At 43.4% G+C, this 26,352-nt stretch overlaps 1 protein-coding gene across 2 annotated transcripts in view; it reads left to right on the forward strand.

The window, feature by feature from the left end:
* Positions 1–26,352, forward strand: part of SPTBN5 (spectrin beta, non-erythrocytic 5) — a 347,370-nt gene that overhangs the window by 239,793 nt on the left and 81,225 nt on the right. For both annotated transcript variants that reach the window (XM_040332524.1, XM_040332525.1), the window contains exons 35-41: positions 8,691–8,795; positions 12,895–13,083; positions 13,181–13,336; positions 16,508–16,699; positions 16,838–16,933; positions 17,854–17,972; positions 21,032–21,146. In XM_040332524.1, the coding sequence (XP_040188458.1) occupies positions 8,691–8,795; positions 12,895–13,083; positions 13,181–13,336; positions 16,508–16,699; positions 16,838–16,933; positions 17,854–17,972; positions 21,032–21,146 (972 nt within the window). The remainder of the gene's footprint in view (positions 1–8,690; positions 8,796–12,894; positions 13,084–13,180; positions 13,337–16,507; positions 16,700–16,837; positions 16,934–17,853; positions 17,973–21,031; positions 21,147–26,352) is intronic.

The raw sequence follows: 26,352 nt of genomic DNA on the forward strand, positions 1-26,352 counted from the left end.
TGTTACAGCCTGGTTGACATCGCCAATGGATTACCTCGCATTTAGCAGCAGTGTTCTGAGCCCGTCGTGTGCACTCCTTAACTACTTCCATTACGGGCACTTATACACCTTCCCGCCTAGACCAATTTTCAGCTTTCATCGCTTTTGCATTTTGAATGACAATTGCGCGGTCATGCTACACTGTACCCAAGCTAAATTTTTATCATTTTGTTCCCACAAGTAGAGCTTTCTTTTGGTGGTATTTGATCACCTCTGCGTTTTTTATTTTCTGCCAAAAAAATAAAAAATGACCAAAAATTTAGAAAAAATACGTTATTTTTTTGTTCCTGTTATAAAACATTGTAAATAAGTACGTTTTCTCCTTCACTGATGGGCACTGATGGTACTGCACTGACGGGCACTGATAAGGTGGCACTGATGGGCACCGATGAGGTGGCACTGATGTGGCATTGATGGGCACTGATGGGCGGCACGGATGGGCACTGATAGGCAGCACGGATGGGCACTGATAGGCGGCACAGATGGGCACGGATAGGCGGCACGGATGGGCACGGATAGGCGGCATGGATGGGCAAGGATAGGCGGCATGGATGGGCACTGATAGGTGGCACGGATGGGCATAGATGGGCACTGATGGGCATGTATGTGTTGTACTAATGGATGCCAATCAGTGCCAAACAATGCCTGCCAATCAGTGATGCCCATTGTGGGTACTGATTGGCATCCATTGCGGGCACTGATTGGCATCCATTATTTGTGTCATCCCTGGTGGTCTAGGGTGGCATACCTTTGTTTTACATCCCTGGTGGTCTAGTGGCATCCTCGGGTGGCATACCTTTGTTTTACATCCCTAGTGGTCCAGTGGGCATCCCTGGTGGTCCAGTGGGCATCCTCGGGGGGGCTGTGCTGATAATCAATCAGCACAAACCCCCCCTGTCAGCGGAGCAGCCGATCGGCTCTCCTCTACTCGTGTCTGACAGACGCAAGTGAGGAAAAGCTGATTACTGGCTTTTCCTGTTTACATCGTGATCACCCGTGATTTGACATGGTTGATCACGTGGTAAAGAGTCTTCATGAGAGACTCTTTACCTAGATCGGTGTTGCGGGGTGTCAGACTGACACCCTGCAACAACGATCGCCATGATGCGTGCCCCCGGGGGCGCGCATCGGCTCAATATCCCGAGGACGTCATATGACATCCACTCAGGATATTGCAACCACTTTGCCGACGTCAATCTGTCATTGGCGGGCGGCAAGTGGTTAAGCTGGCCATTGGGCCGTCTATCAGGGTCTATAAGATTGGCAGGTAGGCAACACAATGGCCAACTAATACAGCTCATACTGCAGGCTGACAATGGTGCTGTTAACTGTTAGGCAGCGGCTTACGTTTGTCAGCTTGCAACAGGATGTGCTGCTTGTGGTAGGATCTCTAGGAAGGAGACCCTGAAACAGATTCACAAAAAATAATTCCTGTATTTCATGAGACACAGGGCTGGTGCAAGGATCTTTGACACCCTAGGCGAAACCCAATCTCCCCCCCCCTGGGTGTGCACCTGACTTCACTTTACCCTTGCAACACATGTGTCCTATCTGACCCCTACACTGACCCCCTGACACATACACTGACCCACATAACCCCTACACTGACCTACCTGTCCCCTACACTGACCTGACACATACACTGACCCCCCTACCTGATGCATACACTGACCCCCCTTACCTGACACATACAGGTGGTTCTCAAAAAATTACCATATTGTGATAAAGTTCATTATTTTCTGTAATGTACTGATAAACATTAGACTTTCATATATTTTAGATTCATTACACACAACTGAAGTAGTTCAAGCCTTTTTATTGTTTTAATATTGATGATTTTGGCATACAGCTCATGAAAACCCCGAATTCCTATCTCAAAAAATTAGCATATCATGAAAAGGTTCTCTAAACGAGCTCTTAACCTAATCATCTGAATCAACTAATTAACTCTAAACACCTGCAAAAGATTCCTGAGGCTTTTAAAAACTCCCAGCCTGGTTCATTACTCCAAACCGCAATCATGGGTAAGACTGCCGACCTGACTGCTGTCCAGAAGGCCATCATTGACACCCTCAAGCAAGAGGGTAAGACACAGAAAGAAATTTCTGAACGAATAGGCTGTTCCCAGAGTGCTGTATCAAGGCACCTCAGTGGGAAGTCTGCACAACGAGAAGAGGTGACCGGACCCTGAGGAAGATTGTGGAGAAGGACCGATTCCAGACCTTGGGGGACCTGCGGAAGCAGTGGACTGAGTCTGGAGTAGAAACATCCAGAGCCACCGTGTACAGGCGTGTGCAGGAAATGGGCTACAGGTGCCGCATTCCCCAGGTCAAGCCACTTTTGAACCAGAAACAGCGGCAGAAGCGCCTGACCTGGGCTACAGAGAAGCAACACTGGACTGTTGCTCAGTGGTCCAAAGTACTTTTTTCGGATGAAAGCAAATTTTGCATGTCATTCGGTAATCAAGGTGCCAGAGTCTGGAGGAAGACTGGGGAGAGGGAAATGCCAAAATGCCTGAAGTCCAGAAGTACCCACAGTCAGTGATGGTCTGGGGTGCCATGTCAGCTGCTGGTGTTGGTCCACTGTGTTTTATCAAGGGCAGGGTGAATGCAGCTAGCTATCAGGTGATTTTGGAGCACTTCATGCTTCCATCTGCTGAAAAGCTTTATGGAGATGAAGATTTCATTTTTCAGCACGACCTGGCACCTACTCACAGTGCCAAAACCACTGGTAAATGGTTTACTGACCATGGTATTACTGTGCTCAATTGGCCTGCCAACTCTCCTGACCTGAACCCCATAGAGAATCTGTGGGATATTGGGAAGAGAAAGTTGAGAGACGCAAGACCCAACACTCTGGATGAGCTTAAGGCCGCTACCGAAGCATCCTGGGCCTCCATAACACCTCAGCAGTGCCACAGGCTGATTGCCTCCATGCCACGCCGCATTGAAGCAGTCATTTCTGCAAAAGGATTCCCGACCAAGTAATGAGTGCATAACTGAACATAATTTTTTGAAGGTTGACTTTTTTTTTATTAAAAACACTTTACTTTTATTGGTCGGATGAAATATGCTAATTTTTTGAGATAGGAATTTGGGGTTTTCATGAGCTGTATGCCAAAATCATCAATATTAAAACAATAAAAAGGCTTGAACTACTTCAGTTGTGTGTAATGAATCTAAAATATATGAAAGTCTAATGTTTATCAGTACATTACAGAAAATAATGAACTTCATCACAATATGCTAATTTTTTGAGAACCACCTGTACAATGACCCGCCTACTTGACACATACAATGACCCGCCTACCTGACACATACACTGACCCCCCTACCTGACACATACACTGACCCCCCTTACCTGACACATACACTGACCCCCCTTACCTGACACATACACTGATACCCATTACCTGACACAATCACATACACTGACCTCCCCTACCTGACACATACACTGACCCCCCTTACCTGACACATACCCCCCTTACCTGACACATACACTGACCCCCCTACCTGACACATACACTGACCCCCCTTACCTGACACATACACTGACCCCCCTACCTGACTCCTACTTCCTGCACTACTCACACACACCACCCCCCCCCCACATAGAGCTCAATGTAGTTTGGGGAAAATCCGTCCTCCTCCTTTACCTCTGCTGTTTGTGGCTTCATCGACTATCATCAGGGCTCTGCTCAGGGGCCAGGCTAGTGCCATCCACCCGCTCCTCAGAGTCCATGCTGGGTGGGAGGTCAGCTGCTCCTCTCAATGCTCCTATCTCCGTTGAGCTCCGCCCCTCCGCTGCACACACAAACACACAGCACCGCACCAGAGGGACAGGCTGGAGCAAAGGAGTCCCGGAGCAGCGCTGTGTGATATACCTGTCTAAGGAGATGTGACAGCACAGCGAGGCACTCAGCGGGACACATGGGGGATTGGTGGCGGCACACAACGGATTTGTTCGACACCGAATGGGGCGAGCGATCAGGAGAGAAGAGCCGAGCTCAAACAGGACAGAGTCTGTGGTTGCGCCCTAGGTGATAGTGCGCTCTAGGCATCTGCCTACTTCGCCTAGTGGTAGTGCCGGCCCTGAGTGAGACATGATGCCAAACATACAGAAAAATAGATTTTGTGTTTACGTACACTTTATGTAACAAGTAGGCAAATTTGCCTAGATATTAGGTCTGCATCAGTAATGATAAAAACTTAGCTACATGATTATGTGTCCCATAGATTTAAGAGGGGAAAGGTCTGCAGGCAGATTCTAACTTCCCTACAGGTAACACCACCTTCCAGATGTACTATACACATTTACTTTTGGCTAAGCTGAAGTGGATGTCTTTGCATGCCCAGATACATAACCACAAGCAAGAATTTACTTGCACAGGTACATTATTGGGACAGTTACAAATATGTGCTTATTCTCATGTAGTTGCAGTTTGACAATGACAGTGATAGGATAAATGCTGAAAAGCAAAAAAAGCAATTCATCACTGTCATTGGGCAGCGATCAAGGCAATCTAATGTTTAGAATACAATATCTTCCATATGGCGGATGCAAGTGACTGTGTGCTACTGAAGAATAAGCGCCAGCAGTAGTTCTTTTTTACAGCTCTTACAGGGTCTCAGTTCCAGGGCCTTTATACATGCCAGGAGTCACTTAGGGCATGAAGAAATTGCATCCAAATATTGATATCACAATCAGTTTCCAAAATATAAAAAACTCATCATAGTGTAAATAACCTTAAAACCTTTATTGTAAATCCAAAAAATTATTGCATTTACGACAAGGAGAGCATATAACCACATTGGAGCCATCTATTCGCAACCCTACGCCTTTCATCATAAGATGACATCATCTGGGGCGCCTGTCCTCCTGATGACAACTTTTGATGAAGTGCGTAGGGTGGAGCGACATGCTGACGTCATTGCACTTTTCGATTCCCAGAAGGATGGGTGGTTACGATTAGCCTGACAGCTTGAATTCAATTACAATGCAATTATGTACTCTCCTTGTCAAAAGTGCAATGTTTTTTTTATTTACAATTAAAGTTTTAAGGTTTTTACACTATGGCAAGTTTTTTATATTTTGGAAACCGTTTGTGAAATTGATATTTTAATGTGGATTCTACATGCCCTAAGCGACTCCTGGCATACTGCTGGAAGCAGAGCTGGACGGTGCACCTGTACCTTCCACCAGTACTTAAACCCTGGAGCCACATGCATAGGGGTTAAATGCCCAGTGTGCATGAGGCCATGGTGTTCCTTCGCTGAAGTCTGCAAGTTGGCTGAATCACTGAAATCAATGCGTTCCCTGTTTAACGAATGTCCTATTTCTTACAGCTGTTAAGAAGGCAAGTGGAGTAATTGCAAATTGGGCGTTTGCTCCCTCCAGTTGCCAATCTACAAACTAATGTATTTAAATTAATAAAATAAAGAAGAAGCAAGCTTGCAAAAATGTGAAAGTCACACCAATTTTTTTTTCATAAAAATGCTGCAGTAAAATAACACATGCCCGCTGAAGTTAATGCTCCAATGATTGTTATTGTGGTGTCTCATATTCTACCGGTTACAAATGGGTTAACTTGTGGAGGAATTCTTTAGTCTATGGGATTTTGTTTTGAAATCATGTACCGTTGCTTTTAAGCAGCTGTTTGCACTTAGTCAATCAGATACATGTTAGGTGTTTTTTTATTCTAAATGAAAAAAATGTGGCATTATGGTTCTCGTCTACAGTTCCCGAAAATCAATCAGGACAGCTTCATTTTTTTTTTTTGGTTTTTTTTTAACGTTCCTTTATTACTAGGCTTATATACTACCATCCGTTCAAACAAATTCCACAAATACGAGGCATAATATATTACTCGGAAAAACATCTGTTCTAAAGACCCAAAGCATATTGTCAAGTAAAAGCGGTCTGTGGGCTCAGTTTACTTCCAAGTAGATATTTATTTTCAGTAAATAATGGCAAACCATACAGTGAACTTTTTATCCCTGTACTGCCATAGGACAAAAGCTTTTTTATGGAGTAGTGTAAACATTCTTCGCCACCGCAAGAGCTCTTTCCAGATGCTGAGATTTCAAGAGCTAATATTCAGACTGATGGAGTCTTGGAATTTGTTCATTATATACATATTGCGCAAGATGAAAGAGAGCCCTTGTCTGAAAGGGTAAGGAATACAACCCCTATCAGGTTTTTGCTGCTATCTGGGGCTTCGTTAAAGAGATTTCTACCCACTTGCTGTCCCAATAACAATGGTTTCCCCAGACTGGGAGTGATGAAAAATCTGCAACAGATGCGAATAAAAGCTAAAAGTGGTCCTAGCCTTCCCCTACTCTACTCCTGTATTCATGTATTGCTATTAGAAATGTCATCTTTTCTCACTTTTGTGCCTGTCCCAGGATAATAAGTGAGGGGAGATCTCTCTAAAATCTGTGTAGCAGTAAAACCCCAACAGTGGTTCTAATCATTCCCCATTCTATCCAAAATGTAAAACCATTTTAACTGATTTTAATAAATTCAGTATATTAGTATTAAGGGTTAGGTTTAAGTTGAAGGTTAGGTTAAAAATAAGAGTTACGATTAGGGGTTAGGTTGAAGTAAAGTGTTATGATTAGGGGTTAAGTTAAAGTTAAAGTTCAGGCTGAGAGGGTTAGATTTAGGGGGTTAGATAAAGGTTACATAGTTAGTAAGGTTGAATAAAGACACCAATTCATTCATTTAGTCTCTACCATTTTCAATATCCCTGTACATCTTTTTTTTCTAATAAACACATCTAAAGTTTTTTTAATTTATCTTCACTCCCCACTGACACCACCAACTGTGGAAGAAAGTTCTATGGGCCAATCCACAAAGACCCGGCGTAACGGCGAATTTCTAATTTAAGTTCCACTGCCTTAAAATTTCTACCTAAGTGTCCGATCCACAAAGCACTTACCTAGAAATTTCTGGCCATGTAACTTAAATTCCGCCGGCGCAAGGCGTTCCTCATTTCATGGGGGCGATTCCCATTTAAATGAGGCGCGCTCCCGCGCCGGCCGTACTGCGCATGCTCGTGACGTCATTTTCCTGACGTGCATAGTGCGAAATTACGTTACGTCGGGCTTTGTGGATTGCGACGGGTCAATAAAGTTGCGTCGAAAAAAAAAAAAGATATGGCGCGAAAAAAAAAATTCAAATTCGAAAAAAAAAAACGCGTCGCTAGACAGAAGGGTCTGCTTTTACATGGTGTACTAACTTTACACCATGTAAAAGCAGCCCTAATTTTGCGTATGCAACTTAATACTTACGGAGAAAAAACGAAGCAGAAAAGCTTCGTGGATCTTCGTAAGTGATAATTTGCATACCCGAGGCGGCATTTCGCCCCCAGCGGCGGATGCGGTACTGCATCCTAAGATCCGGCAGTGTAATTCAATTACACATGCCGGATCTTCTCCCTAACTATGGAAAACTGATTCTGTGGATCAGTTCCATAGTTAGGACCAGGCATACGACGGAGTAACAGCAGTTACTCCGTCGTATCTCTTTTGAGGATTTGGCCCTATATTCTTAACGTTCTTACAGTTTAAGATTGAACTGCTTCTTGTCTGACTTATTTTTGTGGCTGTGTGTCCTCTTTAGAGACCTTAGGTTAAAAAGGTTTCCTCCCAATGCTAGAGTCACCAGGTTAAAGGTCTATTTATTGTGATCATATCCCATCTTAAGTGTCTCTTCTCCTGGGAGAATACGTTTAATGTTTGTAGTTGTTCCACATAACTGAAGCCTCGTACACACGACCGAGGAACTCGACGGGCGAAACACATCGTTTTCCTCCTCGAGTTCCTTGTTAGGCTGTCGAGGAACTCGACAAGGCAAGTTTCTCCATTCCCATCGAAGAAATACAGAACTTGCCCTCTTTTTGGCTCGTCGAGTTTCTCGACAGTTTCCTCGACGAAAATGTACACACGACCGGTTTCCTCTGCAAAAAAAATATCTCCCAGAAAGTTTCTTGCTGGTTTTTGCAGAGAAACTCGGTCGTGTGTACGAGGCCTGTGTCTCGCCCCTAATTAGCATTGTTGGCCTTCTCTGGACTCTCTGAAGTTCAAGCGCATCATTCCTGAGGATTGATGACCAGAACCAGAAAGGTTGAAGTGTTGGTAGCTCAAGTACCAGGTATAGCACTAAGATAAGGATGGGCCTGTTCTCCACTTGGGGACTCTGAACTGTGCTGGAGTAACACATGGGAAGAAAAATATATGTACCAACAGCTTATGCTGTTACCTCTGTGCTTCAGATCTTAGTTTTATGGATTATTATTCCATTACATTTGCTTAAAAAAAGAAACAGAAAATACTTTAAAAATGTTGTGCTGTTGAACTCAAGTACACCTTTCTTACTCTTGCAATACCCACCTCCTCCTCTACATAAGCACCTGTGGCAGAAAGATATTTTTTTCTGGTTCAGACCTACTGAGCTTTGTTATAAAGAGCAGGAATGGCAACCTGTAAGTCCTTTTTTTGTGCATTGAGTGTACCCCATAAACAGGAGGTATTTTTGGTATGGTGGTTTCTCAGAAAATTACACTGGGCCAATCTTATGTGACCAATTTAAATGCAAACATTGGTTTAGTGGAAGTTTTTTTTAATGATTCTTTCTGTATTTGACAGGCCACTCTAAAGTCTGGTGATCTTGGGGCCACTGCTGGAGAAATAGAACAGCTGATCAAAAAACATGAAGCCTTTGAAAAGCTTCTCTATTCCCAGGATGAAAAGGTACATGGTTACTGTATATTGTTTTTATTAAACAAGCAAGAGACTAACAACCTAATGTAAAGAAGACATTCCACAGTAATTTTATGAATAATGGAGAAAACGTTATATTTTCTTAGAAAAAGTAGGGGTAGGAAAATAAGTGCAGAGAGTGCTTGTTTTATACACATTTAATTTACACTGATTTAAAAAATGTCAGGACTGCATTTGTTTTAAAGCAAATCTGTTGTAAAATTAAAACCCAAACCCTGTCCTAACTGATTGGGTTTTCCATACAACTTCCCAGATATTAAAGGGGTGTTTGGTAACACCATGGTTAATTTAATGGCAACAATACCTTTGCACTAGCGATGATGTTCGGGTTCACTGCGCCAATCGCAAACCTTTGGCCAAAATACTTTGGAGGTTTGAACTCAGAAATCAGGGACAATCTATAATGCAATTCATAGCCTTTGTCCATGGTCAGTAGAGTCACAAGGAATGTGAAGGAATGGATAACTGAGCACCCTTTCAATAAAGGGGTGGACTTAAAGCGGATGTGCCATGGGGAAAAAATATTAAAAGCCAGCAGCTACAAATACTGCAGCTGCTGACTTTTAATATTAGGACATTTACCTGTCCTGGAGTCCAGCGCTGATCGCAGCAGAGCACAAGCGATCGCTCTTCTCTCTGCTGCTCCCCCCGCCATCCACGCTGAGGGAACCAGGAAGTGAAGCGCTGCGGCTTCACTGCCCGGTTCCCTACGGCGCATGCGCAAGTCGCGCTGCGCCCGCCGATTGGCTCACACGCTGTGTGCTGGGAGCCGAGTGTTCCCAGCACACAACGGGCGACAGACGGGAAGTCAGAAAAACCCGTCTTTCGCCCGTAGCGTGTGGCCGGAAGTGGGTGCAAATACCTGTCTTTAGACAGGTATCTGCACCCCCCTGAAAGGTGTCAAATGTGACACCGGAGGGGGGGCGGGTTCCGATCAGCGGGACTCCACTTTAGGGTGGAGAACCGCTTTAAAGCAGACATGTTGTCACTGTGGGGTTGATTTTCTTAAACTGGAGAGTGCAAAATCTGGTGGAGCTGTGCATGGTAGCCGATCAGCTTCTATTCCTCAGCTTGTTCAATTAAGCTTTGAGAAAAAAAAAACTGGAAGCTGATTAACTTCTATGCAGAGCTGAGAGTTTTAGCAAATCAACCCAAAGTTGTTCAGAAGAGCTTACAGTTATGTGTAGGGACTCGGGAGAGATTTATTTTATTTTATTTTAGCTTTTATACATGGCTCCAATGACAGTGCCCGGCTTCCAATTCTATTTGTGCAAAAAAAACTTGCTTATTAGCCCAACAAATGGCCAGAATTGAATGAAAATATTCACTCCCCATATATGTCAATGGGATTAGCAACAAAGTTTGGGAACTTCTAACAAATTTGCTAAAGTGTTGGTCAACTTAATCCAGGCATATTCACTTATCCATAGTTAGCATGTGATGTAATCAATCAATGTAATCAATTTGATTATTGCTTGCAATAATACACTATAGAACAACAAGCTATCTTCAGAACCGTCAAAGAATATCTAAAGGCAAAAGTTTTTTTTATTTTCTTGTCCATTTTGGATACAGTAGGAGATTGCTAAAAACCCTTGTCTGGGGTTACCATCTGTGTCCCAGTTGGGAGATTTCCCTTCACCATTTGATCTGTAGATATGTCAAGAAATGAAGAGGAATCTGTTCAAAGTAAGGGAAATTCCCTCTTAGACAGTTGTCACCAGGTGTTCCCTTTAGAAGATTTCCGCTCTATTCCTGTTTGGCGACAACTCAAAGTTTTGGATTTTATTTCAGTTTTAGTCCTGGTAACATTGGTCAGACCCTTCCCGGAACTCTGGCCCTCTTCTGCCTCTTCTAATCCCCCCCAGAACTCCTGCCTCTCTGGCCCTCCCTGGAACTCTGGACTTCTCTGGCCCTCTGGAACTCTGGCATTCCCTAGCCCCCTCTGGCTCTCTCCAGCCCCCTCTGGCCCTCTCTGGAATTCTGTCCCTCCTTGAAACTCCAGCCCTTTCTGGCCCTCCCCAGCCCCTTCCTGGAACTTCAGCCCTCCTCTTGAATCCACTCCCCTTCCGGCCTCATCAGACTTTTCCCGGAGCTCTGGGCCTCTCCAGTACTCCCCAGAACTCTGACCCCCCTCTGGCCCTCACAAATAAATCGGCCCATCCGGGCCCTCAAAGGTACTTTGAGGGCCACCTTACAGGTCCCTCCCAGCACTTGCTGGATCTTCACACAGCAGGCCTCTCCAGAATTCTTGCTCCCCAGCCACTCTAGGCCCTTGTTAGCTCTTCATCCCCTTGGCTCTCTCTGGAACACAAGTCACCCCAGCCCTCTTGGTCCCCCAGCCCTCCTCAGGATTCCAGCCCCTCAGCCCTCGCCGTAACTCCACTCTCCAAGCATTTGCAGAAACTCTGGGAACCTAGCCCCCCAGATCTCGCCAGAAATCTCACCCATGCCAGCCCCTCCCAGCCTTTGCCAGAACTCCAGCCCCCTTGGCCCTTGCCAGAACTCTTGTTCCCAGCACTTGCCTTCCCCCCTCGTCGAACCTCCAGCACCCCCAGCCCCCGCCAGAACTCAGGCCGAAAACTCTCACCGGAACTTAGACCCCCAGCCCTCGCCAGAACTCAGGCCGAAAACTCTCGCCGGAACTTAGACCCCCAGCTCGCCAAATCTGACCCACCTAGCCCCTCACATCCCTCCCCAAAACTCTCCCCACCCCATCCCTTGCTGGCCACTCCCAGGTCTTTCCTGAACTCCAGCCCCACTTGACCCTTGCCGGAACTCTGACCCCTTGCCCACACCGGAACTCTGGCTTATTTCTGCCCTCACCAGAAATCTGGCCTTTGTCGGAACTGAGGCACCTCCCAGCCTTTGCTGGAACTCAGGCCCTACCAACCTTAGCCAGAACTCAAGCTTATCCAGCCCCTCCTACCCCTTGCCTGAACTCCAGCCCCCCTGGCCCTCACCGTAACTCAGGCCACCCCAACCCTCTGACAGAACTCTGGCCCCCGGGCCTCTTTTTAAACCCTTGTCTTAACTCTGGACCCTCTCTACCCTTGTCGGAACTCTGGCCCCCTTGCCTCTCACCAGAACTTCGGTCCCTTTCCACCTTCACCAGAAATCCGACCCTAAATGAAACTGAGCTACCTACCAAACCCCGACCCCCTTGGCCCTTACCAACTCTGGTTTCCCTGCCCCTTGTCAGAACTCCAGCCCTCGTTGAAGCTCAAGCACCTACCAGCCCTTGCTGGATTTCCGCAACCCCAGCCCTTGACGGAACTTAGCCCCCCTGCTCTCGCCAAAACTTTGGCCCACCTGGCCCTTGCCAGAACTCTGTTCCTTGATCTTTGGCTGCCACTTGCTCACCGTGGCCCTCCCCAGAACTCTGGCCCACTCTGGCCTTCCCCTGGACACTAGCCCATTCAGGTCCCCCCAGCACTCTGGCCTCCTCTGGCCCTCCCTGACCCCCTCTGTCCCTCTCCTGAACTCTGGCCCCTTCTGTCGCACTATGGCCCTCCCTGTAACTCCAGCCCCCTTTGGCCCACTTTGGCCCTTAATAGAACTCTGGTCCCCTATTGTCCCCTTTGGCCCTTTCATGCCCCTTTTGCCCCCCCCCCAGGACTCTGGAACCCTCTGGCCCTTCCCAGAACTCCTACACCCTCTGGCCTCTTCTGGCACCCTCTAGCCCTCTCTTGAACTCTGGCCCCCTATAGTCCACTCTGTCCCACCTCGACTCACTCTAACATTCACCTAAACTCTGTCCCCTTCCAGCCCTCCTTAGACTCTGACCCCATCAAGACAAATGGAAAGAGAATCGCTCTAGCAGTGACAACAATACAAATCTGAAAGGGGTTCTAATCCTCTATTCCATCTTAAACTAAAAAAAAATGTGGCTTCAAATACACTTTAAGAATTCTAAGTATAGAAAATTATAATCTTGTTTTTTCCATTTTTTTTTGTGATGGCCTGCTAACAGTTTGGTCATCTTTTACTATTCTGTATGGCATTTGCTTATACACATACGTATGTACTTGAGGATAATCCAGTTATATATTATTGTTGGCTATTGTAGGTGGCATTGCTGCAAGAACAAGCAGACAGAATTCAAGAAGTGAGTAGAAAAGAGGAAGGAAGACAGGTGCAGCACAAACTGAAATCTGTCATAGATCGGAGGGACAAGGTGAAGCAACTTAGCAAGGTCCGTCGGGAAGATTTGCAGACCGCATTCCTGCTCGCTACCTTCTACCAGAACTTCACAGAGGTACTACAGCATGTGACATTAAATAATAACTTTACACTGCTTTATAAGTTTAAATTGCTTATAGTAATCTATTTGTATTAATGCCTTCAACCTGCAGGCACAGTACTGGATTAATGAACGCATGCAGAAGCTGGATGATGAAGCCTACCAGGGGTCTCAAGACCTGCAAAGTAAACTGAAACTGCTGCAAAAACATCAGGTGTTTGAGGCTGAGATCCTGGCTCATGAAACAAACATTCAAACTGTTATTCAGGTAATGAACTACCAGGGTTTTTCTTTAATGGTAGCAGTGTCAGCCATTAGCAAAGTCTACCAGCAGTAATGGTGACATAATTCCACCAACAGATTGGAGAGGAGAGCTGTCTTGTGCACTTATGTCTTGCATCCTAGCCTTTACCCCTTATTGCCTTTAGAATTTGTAAATTGCCAGAGAGAGGTGGTCCTTAGCAGCAAACTATATTAATAAACCTTTGCAGGAAAAGGGAGTTACCGCTCCATGTGTATATGTTTAAATGATCAGTATCCTCTCAGGAAATCAAGGGTGCTGGCAATGCACAAGGCAACTAGTAAAAGAGAGAATATGGACAGCCGCACTCCAAAAAAACCTTGATGGTCGTCTTTATTTAAAAGGATGAATGCACTACAAATCACAGCAAAAAATACAGGGATGAGCAGGTGACGCGTTTCGCATTTTAGCTATGACTAAGCACTAGTTAATAGTGCGAAATGCGTCATCTGCTCATCCCTGTATTTTTTGCTGTGATTTGTAGTGCATTTATCCTTTAAAATAAAGACAACCATCAAGGTTTTTTTGGAGTGTGGCTGTCCATATTCTCTTTTCTACTAATAAACCTTTGCAGGTAGAGTATAAGGGTTTTCTCTGCAGTGCTATAGCGCTTATTGTGACTAATAGAAATCATAAAGCACATATTGTATCTAGAAAAATGAAAAGTGAATAGAAAAATATAGATAATAGTCCCAAATAAACCCAGATGCAATAAAAAGTGTGATGAGAAATGGCTTTTCTGTCTGGATATTTTCAACACCAAAGTGTACCTCCACCTTAAAGCGGATGTGCCACGGGGAAAAAATATTAAAAGACAGCAGCTACAAATACTGCAGCTGCTGACTTTTAATATTAGGACACTTGCCTGTCCTGGAGTCCAGCGCTGATCGCAGCAGAGGACGAGCGATCGCTCGTCTCTCTGCTGCTCCCCCCTCCATCCACGCTGAGGGAACCAGGAAGTGAAGCGCTGCGGCTTCACTGCCTGGTTCCCTACGGCGCATGCGCGAGTCGCGCTGTGCCCGCCGATTGGCTCACACGCTGTGTGCTGGGAGCCGAGTGTTCCCAGCACACAACGGGCAACAGACGGGAAGTCAGAAAAACCCGTCTTTCGCCCGTAGCGTGTGGCCGGAAGTGGGTGCAAATACCTGTCTTTAGACAGGTATCTGCACCCCCCTCCCCCCTGAAAGGTGTCAAATGTGACACCGGAGGGGGGGAGGGTTCCGATCAGCGGGACTCCACTTTAGGGTGGAGAACCGCTTTAAGTATAAAGGACTCTTAACAAAACAAGTGGACTCTTTAAGTACAGTCACATGAGCTTTTCGATTAATACATCACCTGTAAAGGACAAATCTTCATACACAAAAGTCAACTGTGATATAAATTAAAAACCAGGGAAGGCTCACATAGCTTAAAACTGTAGAAAGACTTTTATGAACAAAGAAGGAAACAACTAGCTACTAACAATGATTAAAATAAACTAGCATTTAGTAATAAAATACTGGTCCCGGAATTCAATCTGGCATAATCGGGGGCGCGGAAGCCACGCTTTTCACCATGCCAATTAAATACTGCATTCAAGAGGGGAAGGCCCTGCATTAAGGGGGATTTTTGATTCAATTTTCAAGTCTTGTTTAGATTTAAAAATGGCTAAATATGTATTTTGCCCAGAACAAAGTGAGGTTAGAACCAAATCTTGTTCTCAAAAAATGTAAAAAAGAGAACCAAACCTCCTTGTGACAAATAGATGGCCACGCCTCAATCCGGATATAAACCAAGATGTAATAAAAGGCCAAGCTTCAATATAAATATAAACCAAGCCTCATCCACACAGACTGCGAGTTTAATAGCCGGTATATAAACAGACAGCTTGGCCATCTATTTGTCACTAAGAGGCTTGGTTCTCATTTTCCAATTTTTTCAGAACAAGGCTTGTTTCTGATCTTGCTTCGTTCTGGTGCAAAAGACATGATTTGACCATGTTGAAATCTAAACGAGGCTTGGATATTATTCAGATCCACCTATATGCAAGGCTCTTGAATGGAGTATATAATTGGCTTTCACGCCACGGATAAAGTCAGATGCGACAAAACCATATATGCTGTAACCAGGATGTGGCCAGATTGAATCCCGGATGAATATTTTATTACTAAGCACTTGTTTATTTTAATTGTGAGTGGCTAGTTGTTTCCTTCTTTCTAATAAACATATTTATACTGTTTTACGCTATATGAGCCTTCCTGATTTTTATTTCATGTCACGGTTGACTATCTTTTGTCCATGTATGTCCAACCATGTATGGAGATTTGGAGGCGGTTTCATGTCCTTTACAGATGATGTATTAATCCACAAGCTCATGTGAGTCTTTGTACATAAAGGGTCTACTTATTTTGTTAAGAAACCTTTATACTTAAGGTGGAGGTACACTTTGATGTTGAATATATTCGGACAGAAAATACTTTTATCATACTTTTTATTGAATCTGGACTTATTTGGGACTATTATCTATATTTGTTTTTTCACTTTTCATATAAGGCATGATATTTGCTTTATGGTTTCTATTTGGCACAATAAGCACAATGAATTTATAGCTTTGTACAACATTTGTTTAAATGTTTTTGCCAGCTGCTATTATTTGATCTGTAAACATGATTTCTGTTTGTTTAGAATGCATTTGCATTACTGTATGTATATTTTTCTAGTTGATTTATTATTTTCCCTTCATGACACACATCATTTGGACTCTTTGTTGTATGGGGGTTTGATAGAATAAATTCTTGTAAAGGCAGGTTTTTCTTTGAACATTGTGATCAATTACAATGGTGCTTTGTGTTAAATCTGGAGGAAGAAGTTGTCCATTATTCCTTGTTAATCGATTTTCAGTTAAATAACAGGAAAATGACAGCTGCCATCTGGTTGGTTACTGTAACAAATGCCTTGATTTCCATGACCTGAGGGTTTCAGGCCCTGTGACCACTTATTTCCTGCAGTTTGGGATATTTTCGGTTGTGGTGGTGGCCAGAGGGTTGCAGACTGGCAGTAACAGATGGAAGCACAATTAATGCCTCTGAAAATTCGAAATTATGAAAATGGCTATGTTTAACTTGCTCTGTGACTTACATCATTGTTGTTTATGTACAGACAGGGAACTCACTGCTGACTTCTCAACACCCAAAGTATTCTGATATACATAGAAAAAGTCATATGCTCCAGGATGAATGGGAAAAACTGAAGAAAGCAGTAGCTGCTCGTGGCAAAATGCTGGAAGACAAGAGGGACCTGCTAGAGTTCCTGCAGAAGGTGGACCAGGTGGAGGCCTGGATCCGAGAGAAGGTGAGCTTCTTATTGTTCCTCCACAGTGTTATTACATGTATCTCACTCTGATTTTCTGTGTCTGACTTTCTAATGTGTGTATTCCGTATACTGTATATACATATAGTGTACGTTGACTGGTTGTAATTTACTTTTCAGGAGGTGATGATTAATGTTGGAGATCTTGGAGAAGACTATGAACACTGTCTGCAACTTACAAGGAAATTGAATGAATTTCGTGGAGCTGGATCTGGGGTATTAAAGAATTTTTTTTCTGTTTTTTTTTTTTCCCACCCAATCTAACTGGGCTTTTTTGACTCTGTAGCAACTCGTAAGTCCAACCCTTACTGGCTGAGCAGACAGCCAAAGTACACAAAACATCAAAATAATATTAACATAAAAAAAAATAAAAAGGTTACACTTGCCTACTCTGTGTAGGGGTATTTCACATACTCTGTTGGCTATTATTGGCAAGACAAAAAGTTAGGGAAAATCCAAAATCTTCATTTGGCACCTGAACAATTGATGACTGAAAAATTTCCAACGTGAACACATTATTGAAGTTTTCGGACACTTTTGGGGACAAGAAGGGAAGTTAAATCTTCCCAATGGGGCCAAAAATGTGACAATGTTTAACTCTTTACTATATCCAGAGCTAAACAAAAAATCATAACGTTCTCACTATAAATGCGCTATAAATTCAAATGAACCAAGTGTAGGGAGATTTTCCAGCAAGGTCAGTACCAAACATTAAGTCCTTAGGTCCCTGTTTTTTTTTTATATTAAAACACATGTTTTAGTTTGGTCCCCTCTACTAACTCTACTAACTAGCAGGCATGAGTGCTGTGAGATGTTGCCCCTCCCACATGCACTTCAAATGTTAAATATCAGTTGATGGAGTTGCTTGTCATTTCCTTGGAATGTTTTCCAATAATTAGGCACATGCCTTTGTGCCATGCAAATGACAATAATATATTTATAATAATAAATAATTTAAATATTTTATATTTATAAATAATTTCAATATAATTTTCATTGGTTTGATCCTAGGTCCCTGGTCCCCATGTAATTATTATAAATAATACTTAGGTATTTCTAGATAAACTTACCATAGCATTATCATTGGTTGGGATCTACTGCGTGTGTTTGTATTTATACTCCTGCCTTTTTTGTAGCAAGAGACAGTGGATGATGCCCACATAAAAGCTATTAATGCTTTGGCCACCAAGATGGAGAAACAAAACCAGGAAGAAGTGAAGACCATATCTCAGAGGAAGAAACAGCTGAATGACAAGTACGTGATCTGTCCTCCTATCGTGGACAAATCATCATCAAATTACATTATTAAGGGTGAAACCTGCTTACTAAACTTTTGGCAGTACTTATACAGTATAATATACAAGGTCTGGGCTTATCGGCTCCTGTGTATTACAAATAATACTTATTTGTCACATTGTTTTAAAGGGTTAGTTCAACTCTACAAAAAAACTTCCTAAGCAGGTAAGGAGTACCTATATATATATATATATATAAACAAACTGTGCGTGCAGCTTTGAATAAAGTTGGCTAATGCCCTTGCCATAGGTGTAGACCTTTTTTCATACCTCTGAAAGTCCGTTTGAAAACCCCCCAGAGATGGCATCATCCCATACTGTCTTGCTGCTAGGACATTGCTAAGACACTACTAGCTGTTACTGCTCACCCCATCATTACTGGAGTGAGCTCTCAAACCCTTGCATATGTGCAGTCCACTATCTCCTCTGCATCACTGAGCTCTGTGCTACTGCCACAGGAGAGAGAGAGAGCACATGCAAGAGGGTTTGAATTGGCTAGGAGTGCCTTGGCAAGATCCTAGCAACAAGGCAGGACAGAATGATACCATCTCTGGGAGCTTTATGCCCAGGCTTCGGGAAGTACATAAATGGCCTACACCTATAGCAGTGGCATTATTTTACTCTGGTCAAAGCTGCACAGCTTGTGGGGTGCTCTGGTAATGAACTGGTGGTGTGGCCTTTGACTCTGCACCTTGGCCCTTTTTAGGGCTTACACTCTCATGTAGATTATACATCCAGTTTGTCAATGGCAGGAAACAGCTAGAAATGTCAGGAATAGCTTGATTTAAAGCTTGTAACGGTCACCACTATTTACAACCTTCCATCACATCCAAGACAGCTTATCGACACTCCAACCAACAGGACCCGATCCATCCCATTTCCCCAGAATCAAGACGAGACACGCAGCTCTGTACTTGTTCCAAAAGGCACAGGAACAATCAAACTCTCCACCCACACCCTGGGAGGGCTTCAATACACTTTCAGATGGCTAATTGCTAAACATTCTAGACATGTCGGCGCCGGCCTATAATTATCATGATCTAATCACTGCACATTCCTTCATTAACAGAACTCAAACAAAACACCATCACACAATGATCTCTTCTTAATCCACATCCCTAGACAGACGTTCTGTCTTCGCATACAGCTTGACAGAAAGGTATTCATACCTCTGAGCATCAATAGGCTTAAAGCAGTGTTATCACACAATGAAAGGTCTTCCAGGAGCATGACTCAATTAGCATGTCACTAGCCAGGGCTAATCATAGAAATTAGTCACTATTGACTGGTTGGGTCACAATTAACCAACCACTTGCAATATCTCAAGATCCTGCATTATGAACTATCAGTGATGTCCCCTGTCCTGTAATTTAGGATATAATTTCTCAGTCACCCTATGGCCCTATTGGACATAAGGTGACCCTAGACATAAGACTCCTTGGTGACGCCGGTACAGGAGTACCCCTCATCCTTGCAAAGTCTCTGTTTGTCCCGGGTCATTCCGTCACAAAGCTCATTTTAATGATTGTTAAGAATACCTAAATAATTAAATGTCCATAGTCTGGACACAGGTGTACTTTAAAAAAAGTGTAATAGTGATTTAAGCAGGCGTGTTAGCTAAAAAATGTATCGTTAGTTGACGCTTACTTGGTTGTGAACAAGGCGGACATGGCTAAAACACATTAACATCTGCTGTACCAGTGCCTTTTATGAAGCATCAATACATTTGAAGACATTTGGGAGCGTGCATGGAGGATCGTTTTCTTCTACTCAAAAACAAAGAGTCTGGATGGCTGCACACCAAGCTGAGATCCAAAAAAGCCTTTATTCATATAAAGCAACCAATGAAAGACCTGAAGAGCACTACATGTACAATGCTTTGATAAAGCACAGTTTGTGTGTGAAATACGTTAGCCGCTTCTCCCCTGCTTGTATATGTAGTGCTCCGCATGTGTGTATGTAATTGCCACAGCGACTGGGCGAGCTTCCTGCATGGAGGAGAGCATGCCGCTGGAGCCAGCTCACCTGTGAGCAGCGTGTATCTTTGTGTCTTCTTCTGCTAATCAACGCATACTGACTCTGCTCAATTTAGCTGGGATTTTGGCATCATTGATTGGAAAAGAGATAGAGGAAGAAATAAGCAGCTACTGGGCTCTGTTATTTGACATTGTTAGGGCTCATTCACACTAGCAGTTGAAGAGCCATGCTTTTACTGCCTCCCAACCACTCCCCCTTTAGCTGCAGTCACAATGCCTTTCTTCACAGCCACAGCAGCATTTACACCCCTGTTGCATTTGCAGGCATTTAGCAGGCTTTTTGCAGGCACCAAGCACAACCTGTTCAAGTGAATGGGGCCATTCTTCAAGCACCCTGTAACCACGTGAAATGCTAGTTGCAGCATGCTGGTGTGGGGTTCAAGGAGTTAAAGCAGGCAGTGAGGAGGGGATACAACACTGCTGAGTTTGGACACTCTTCAGAGAGCAAAGCAAATGCAATTTAGCCCTTAAGAATATTTTGGAGCTGGAAAAAAGCATATGAGGCCATTCTGCAAGCACCCCGCAACCATGTGCAATGCAGGTGGTTGCACGATGCTGGTGTGGGGTTTAAGGGGTTAAAGCGGGCAGTGAGGAGGTAATACAACACTGCTGAGTCTGGATCACTCTTCAGAGAGCAAACAAATGTGATTGAGCCCTTAAACATATTTAGGAGCTGGAAGAAAGCATATTAGGTGTTTAATAAAATGATTGTCCATCTGAAAGGATTTCTCTAATATAACAAAACAAGGGTTCTACTTTAAGCCATGTAGTGTGTCTCTTTGGGTATAATGGGACTGGGTTGTAATTCCTAATAGTAAGTCTTTAGTATGCTGACTTTTACATGGCTGCATCTTGCCTGTTAGCGTGATGTCGTGAAAATGTATAGTTTGCCCTATTGCCCTATACCAGAGCAGTTTCTGAATGCAAGATTTGTTTGAAACATATGTATGATGGTATAACTTGAATACGTTGTTTTGCTTTAGATGGAATAGTTTCCACGGTGACCTAAATAAATATCGCAAGGCATTAGAAGGAGCCCTGGAGATTCACGCCTTGATCCGTGAAATTGATGACATTAACGAAAGAATGAGTGAAAAGGTACAGCAGGAAAGTTTGACAAGTGGGATTACAGAGTGGGGAAAACTTTACATGGAGAGTCAAAGAGATATTGTGATGCTACCACACAATGCAATGCCTCTTAACTGTGAAGTCTAATTACCTGTACAGTTGTCGTAACATTTTATCATGGGAAATTATTTCAGTTATTTCAGGCATGCTTAGTTTAAATGGGAGCATTCTCTGTATTGTGGTCATGTTTAAACACAAAACTGCTATTCGGTCAGGTCATTCAGGACATGATGGGAAAACATGGGCTTGCCACTAAAAACCAAGTCCGTATAATAGATATAAAGATAAAGCCAAAGGAGTTTGATTCTTATAGCAGGTAATTTTTTTTCCATTCTAGCTTATGCTAAAAAGTTTGAATTTTTTTTGTTAAAAGCAATACAAATATAATTATTTTTTCCATTTATATAGATCAGCCTTCAAATGTGTCTAAAAAGCACTGCTTACATCTGCATATTTTTGGTGCAATGCGGGGACATTAGTGTATGTGCTGCTTGACACATCGTTGAAGAAGTTTTCAGAAAAATGTGCATTAGAGGAAAAGTTCACCTTTACCACAAAACTGCCTATGCAGATATGGGGCATCTGTAGATAAAAATAAACTGTGCAGCTTTGAGTAAGTAGAATAAAGCCCTTGCTATAGGTGTAGGCCATTTACTTACATTATATAGCCTCTCTGGAATACTCCCAGGACGTTGCTAAGTGAGGCCCATTCATCACTGCTCACCTCCACCATCACAGGAGTGAACTCTCAAATGAGTTTAGAGCTACTACATCAGCAAGAGAAAGAGTATGTGAGGAGGTTTGAATCAGAGATAGTGTTCACTCCTGTGATGATGGAGGTGAGCAGTGACGACTAGGCCCAGTGTTGCCACCCGCCAGTATTTTTATTGGCAGGCAGTAAAAAATGGGCACTTTTCTCCTGACAGTAAATTCCAGTAAGAGGAAAAGGTTGCCAGTAAAAAATATGGCTGTGCTCGGAACTGTGCACTGGCAGCTCGGGTCCGGAGCTGGCTGAGACCATCCAAGTGCCTGTTACAGTGTGTTTGGGTAGTGCCAGTGGGGGGACGGGTCTGGTGGAGGCGGTGTCTGAGCGTGTCGTGTGATGTCATGGTGCAAGGAAGCCAGGCGGAGCGGCCACAGCCCTGTGTGTGGGTCTGCAGGATGGGAGTAATGCAAGCCAGGAGTGGGACTGTCGGTGTTGTTTGTACTGGAGGGGACTAAAGGGACCACCTGGCATGGAGAGAGACTCTCACTGTGACTCAGGAAGGACGTGTCATGTCGATGAGGAGTCATCATCATCTGTGCTGCTGCACACTGCTGTCAGTATCACTGTGAGAGTCAATTTCATGAGTACATCTCCCATTCTAATTTCTGGACCTCCTGAGTCCTGTCCCTTAGCTACTTACTTACTATATCGGGGAAAAAAAATCAGCTTTTTGCTTTAATATCTACCGTAAATCGCATTGCTACTTGCATATTGTACTTATTTGTAGCATAAATACTGTTATTTACACTTAAGACTGTAATTTTGTAACTTTTGTAACTGCCAGTAAAAACGTATCTGTGGCAGTAAATTTTAGGTGTTGTGTCAGTAAATTTCAATCTGGTAGGTTGGCAACACTGACTAGGCCCCACTTAGCAACATCCTGGGAGTATTCCAGTCAGGCTTCATAAGGTATGATGGCCCACACCTATAGCAAGTGTATTATTCATCTTTAAAACTGCACAGTTTGTTTTAATCTACAAACGCCCCTTAGCTGCATAGGTGGGTTTTTTGTGAAGGCGAACTATCCTTTATACAAGAGGTCAATGGTAATGCCTGTAAAACTCAAAGGGTTCATTCATGTTTACCAAAAAAGTGCCTAGGATATTGTTAAGACCCTCCAAATAATTTATTTTCCAATCAAATAATTTTTATTTTTGTTATTGCTTATTCCATACAAAAGTTTAAACAAGGAGAAAATAGACATAGAAATTACAACCATTTTATTTTGTTTGTAAATGTACAAAAAAAAAAAGTAATCAGACACTACAAGAATTATTTAATCTACAAGAGACAACTAACAAGACAAGACTACAACAAATATACACCTCTAAGTTGGTTTCCGATTCCATTTATATTGTACTATTCTCCACTTCTTAATTTGTTATAGGTCGATCTCCACACCCCCGCCTACCCCCCCCCTCCTCCTCTTCCCCAACTTCCCCACATGAACCATCATACAATGAGTTACTAGAGTCAAGCCAGTAGGACCATATTTTATTACATTTTTGGGGGACTCTTCTATGTTTATCTGCTAGTCTTTCTCTTTTTAATATATCATTTATTTTGTTACCCCATTGTTTATGGGTTTGTGGGGTTGTGGCAATCCACTTTTGTAAAATTAGTTTACGAACTAGATAGAGGGATCTAGTCCACATTATATAAATCTCTGCAAGTAAGACCCTGTCTGGAATTATTCCCAATATTGCTAGTTTAGGGGTACTTGTTATTTCTGTCCGACATATTAAGAATTAATTTGGCCGTGGATTATTATCCAACCACTGAGACACTGAATCCGGCAATGTAAAGAAAAAAGTATTGTCTTGAGTCTTTACTTTTAACTTCCCTGGAAAAAACATAGCATAGGACAAGTCCATTTGCCTCAAACATCGCTTTATCTCCATAAATTTCACCCTTTGGCGCTGTACATTAGCTGAGAAGTCCGGGAAAAAACATATTTTTGAACCATCCATACTTATATTTGCTAGCTGTCTAGCTCTTTGCAGTATCATATCTCTGTCTTTATAATTCAGCATGTTCAAAATAAAGGTTCCTGATCTTAGTTGCTCTCCCAAAGTGCAGCAACTCTGTGTGCCCCATCCACAGAAAAAAGAGGGGGAAAATGTTCTGCTCCCATAGTGTCTTTAAACCGTCTTTCTATAAATTCTACTGGCTTATTACCTTCCACCCGTTCAGAAAGACCTACCACCCTAATATTATTTCGTCGGAGGCTGTTCTCCAAATCCTCCAAACGAGAGTCATATACTGATAATTGTTGTGTCGTTTTTTTCTCTGATTTCATAATTGTTTGTAGGGAACCTTCAAGTGTACTTATTCTTTCTTCCGCACCTGATATTCTTTCTTTAATTGTATGCATATCTTGTCTAAACAGACCTATGTCTTCCCTCATTCCCTTTAGATTGTGAGCTAGAGAGTTCACAGAGCTATTACATGTATTAATAGCCTTCATAATATCTGTTAATGTAATTACGTGCTCTGTGTTTAGGCTATGAGGGCTATTTGAGGTGTTTAGTACATTTGTTGATTTGGCTGATGTATTGTGCAGATCACTCTTTGAAGCTGCATTACTTGCTATTTCATCCGGCACTATTTCCATTATTCCTACTCCAGTAGCCTTCCCTTCTTTGACTGAGTCTTGTGGACCTTGTGTTAAGTTAGAAACAACAGCTTGTACTTTGTCCTTAGCCGTAGTAGTAGCCATAGTAGGGTTATGGGCAAATTTGTCAAGCCGGACTGTTATCTCTTGCTGTTTATTTTGAGACTTACTTTGATGCTTTTTCTCTAAAATGCTCTGTGTAGAGCAATCGTTAATAGCATGTTCTTCATCCCCACATCCTTCTTAATTCTGTGTGTCATTTTTACAAGCTGGTGGGCTGACTCACTATCTCACAGCTTAGGCTAACAAGCACCCACACTTTTGTTGTTTTGGTTTTCCTTCACTAAGGCAGATAACTTGATTAATATGATATATAAACCAGGAAGTGTACACCATATATAGCTACATCCACTGTATATATTTGCCTATAGCCTGTGAAAGTCCCCCCTCCCTGGTTATATGCCGGCAGTGGAGGACAGTGAAGGGTTATTATGTGTGCTAGTGACTGAGGTAAATATTACAATAATACCTTTAATTCAGGGACACATTGCACTGCCCATAGTAATGAAGAAAAGCAAGCACAGAGATAAAAAAAAACTCAGCTAAATTGCAGTCTGGTAAAGCCAAAGCATAAGGACACTCTTCAAAATCCAGAATCAATGTCAAGCCTTCCAATTTACATCCAGATATATTCCAGACATATTCCACCTTTTATTTTCTATTTTAATCTGTCCACATTCACATCCTCCTCCACGTTATACAGCAATATATAATGTACAATATATTAGCCATGAGCCACGCACATTGCATCAGGATAGTATACCTTGTATCAGAGCCGTATGTCATCAGAGCTGTGTGTCCTGGATTGTAAGCCACAGGTTAGAAGGCAGGAATGGAGGGCAGGATAGGCAGCAGAGCCACAAGACCTGTGCTGGATACTGGAATCTGGGATCCATGGACTGTAGGCTGTATGTTGTATGCCAGGAACCTCGGACCGAGAACCAGGAGTCGGGAGCTGAAAGCAGGAGAGAGCAGGAGGGTTGTGGAGCGGAAGCCAGGAACCCCAGGCTTGATACCAGAGCCGTAAGCCATTAGCCATGTGCAGTGAGCCATGGGCCATGTGCTGTGCGTCGTGAGCCGGGAACTGAGAACCGGGATCCAGAAGCTGTGAGCCGGGAGCCAATAACGACCCAGGAACTGAGGGTGGTCAGAGCCGTGGCAGCCGTAGCATTGTAGAACAATCCAGGCGCCAGATATTAGGTGGCGGATAATGAGGTAGCTGATACCACTAACAAGCAGAACAAGTAGCACACAGCAACACTAGCGTCACCCAAGCCAAAGACAGGTAAGAACTCGGTAAATGAATAACAGGTAGAAGCTCAAGTAGAGGCTCACTTGATCGAGTTCTGCCGAATAGCTGGGGGTAGCTGAAAATAGCATACTTCTATCTATTTTCCGAAGGAAGGAAGGGGCTTCAGAAAAAAAAAATAAGTATAAGGAGTCAGTCAATGGTGGAGCTCTGTCTCCTGTGTCTTCTCACATCTCACGTCCTCTCACACAGACGTGCCCCACCCCCCTGCAAAAAGCCCCCAATCATTACTGCTCATCCCCACCATCACAGGAGTGATCCAACACATATATATGCCCCACTATCATTTCTGGTGCAGCATCACTGAGCTCAGAGCTACTGCGACAGGGGAGAGAGAGCACATGCGAGGGGATTTGAATTGGCTAAGGTTGTCTTAGCAATGTCCTAGCAACAAAGCAAGACAGGATAATGCCATCTCTGGGAGTTT

This window comes from Rana temporaria, chromosome 13 (genome assembly GCF_905171775.1).
Source record: "Rana temporaria chromosome 13, aRanTem1.1, whole genome shotgun sequence".
Lineage (NCBI taxonomy): Eukaryota > Metazoa > Chordata > Amphibia > Anura > Ranidae > Rana > Rana temporaria.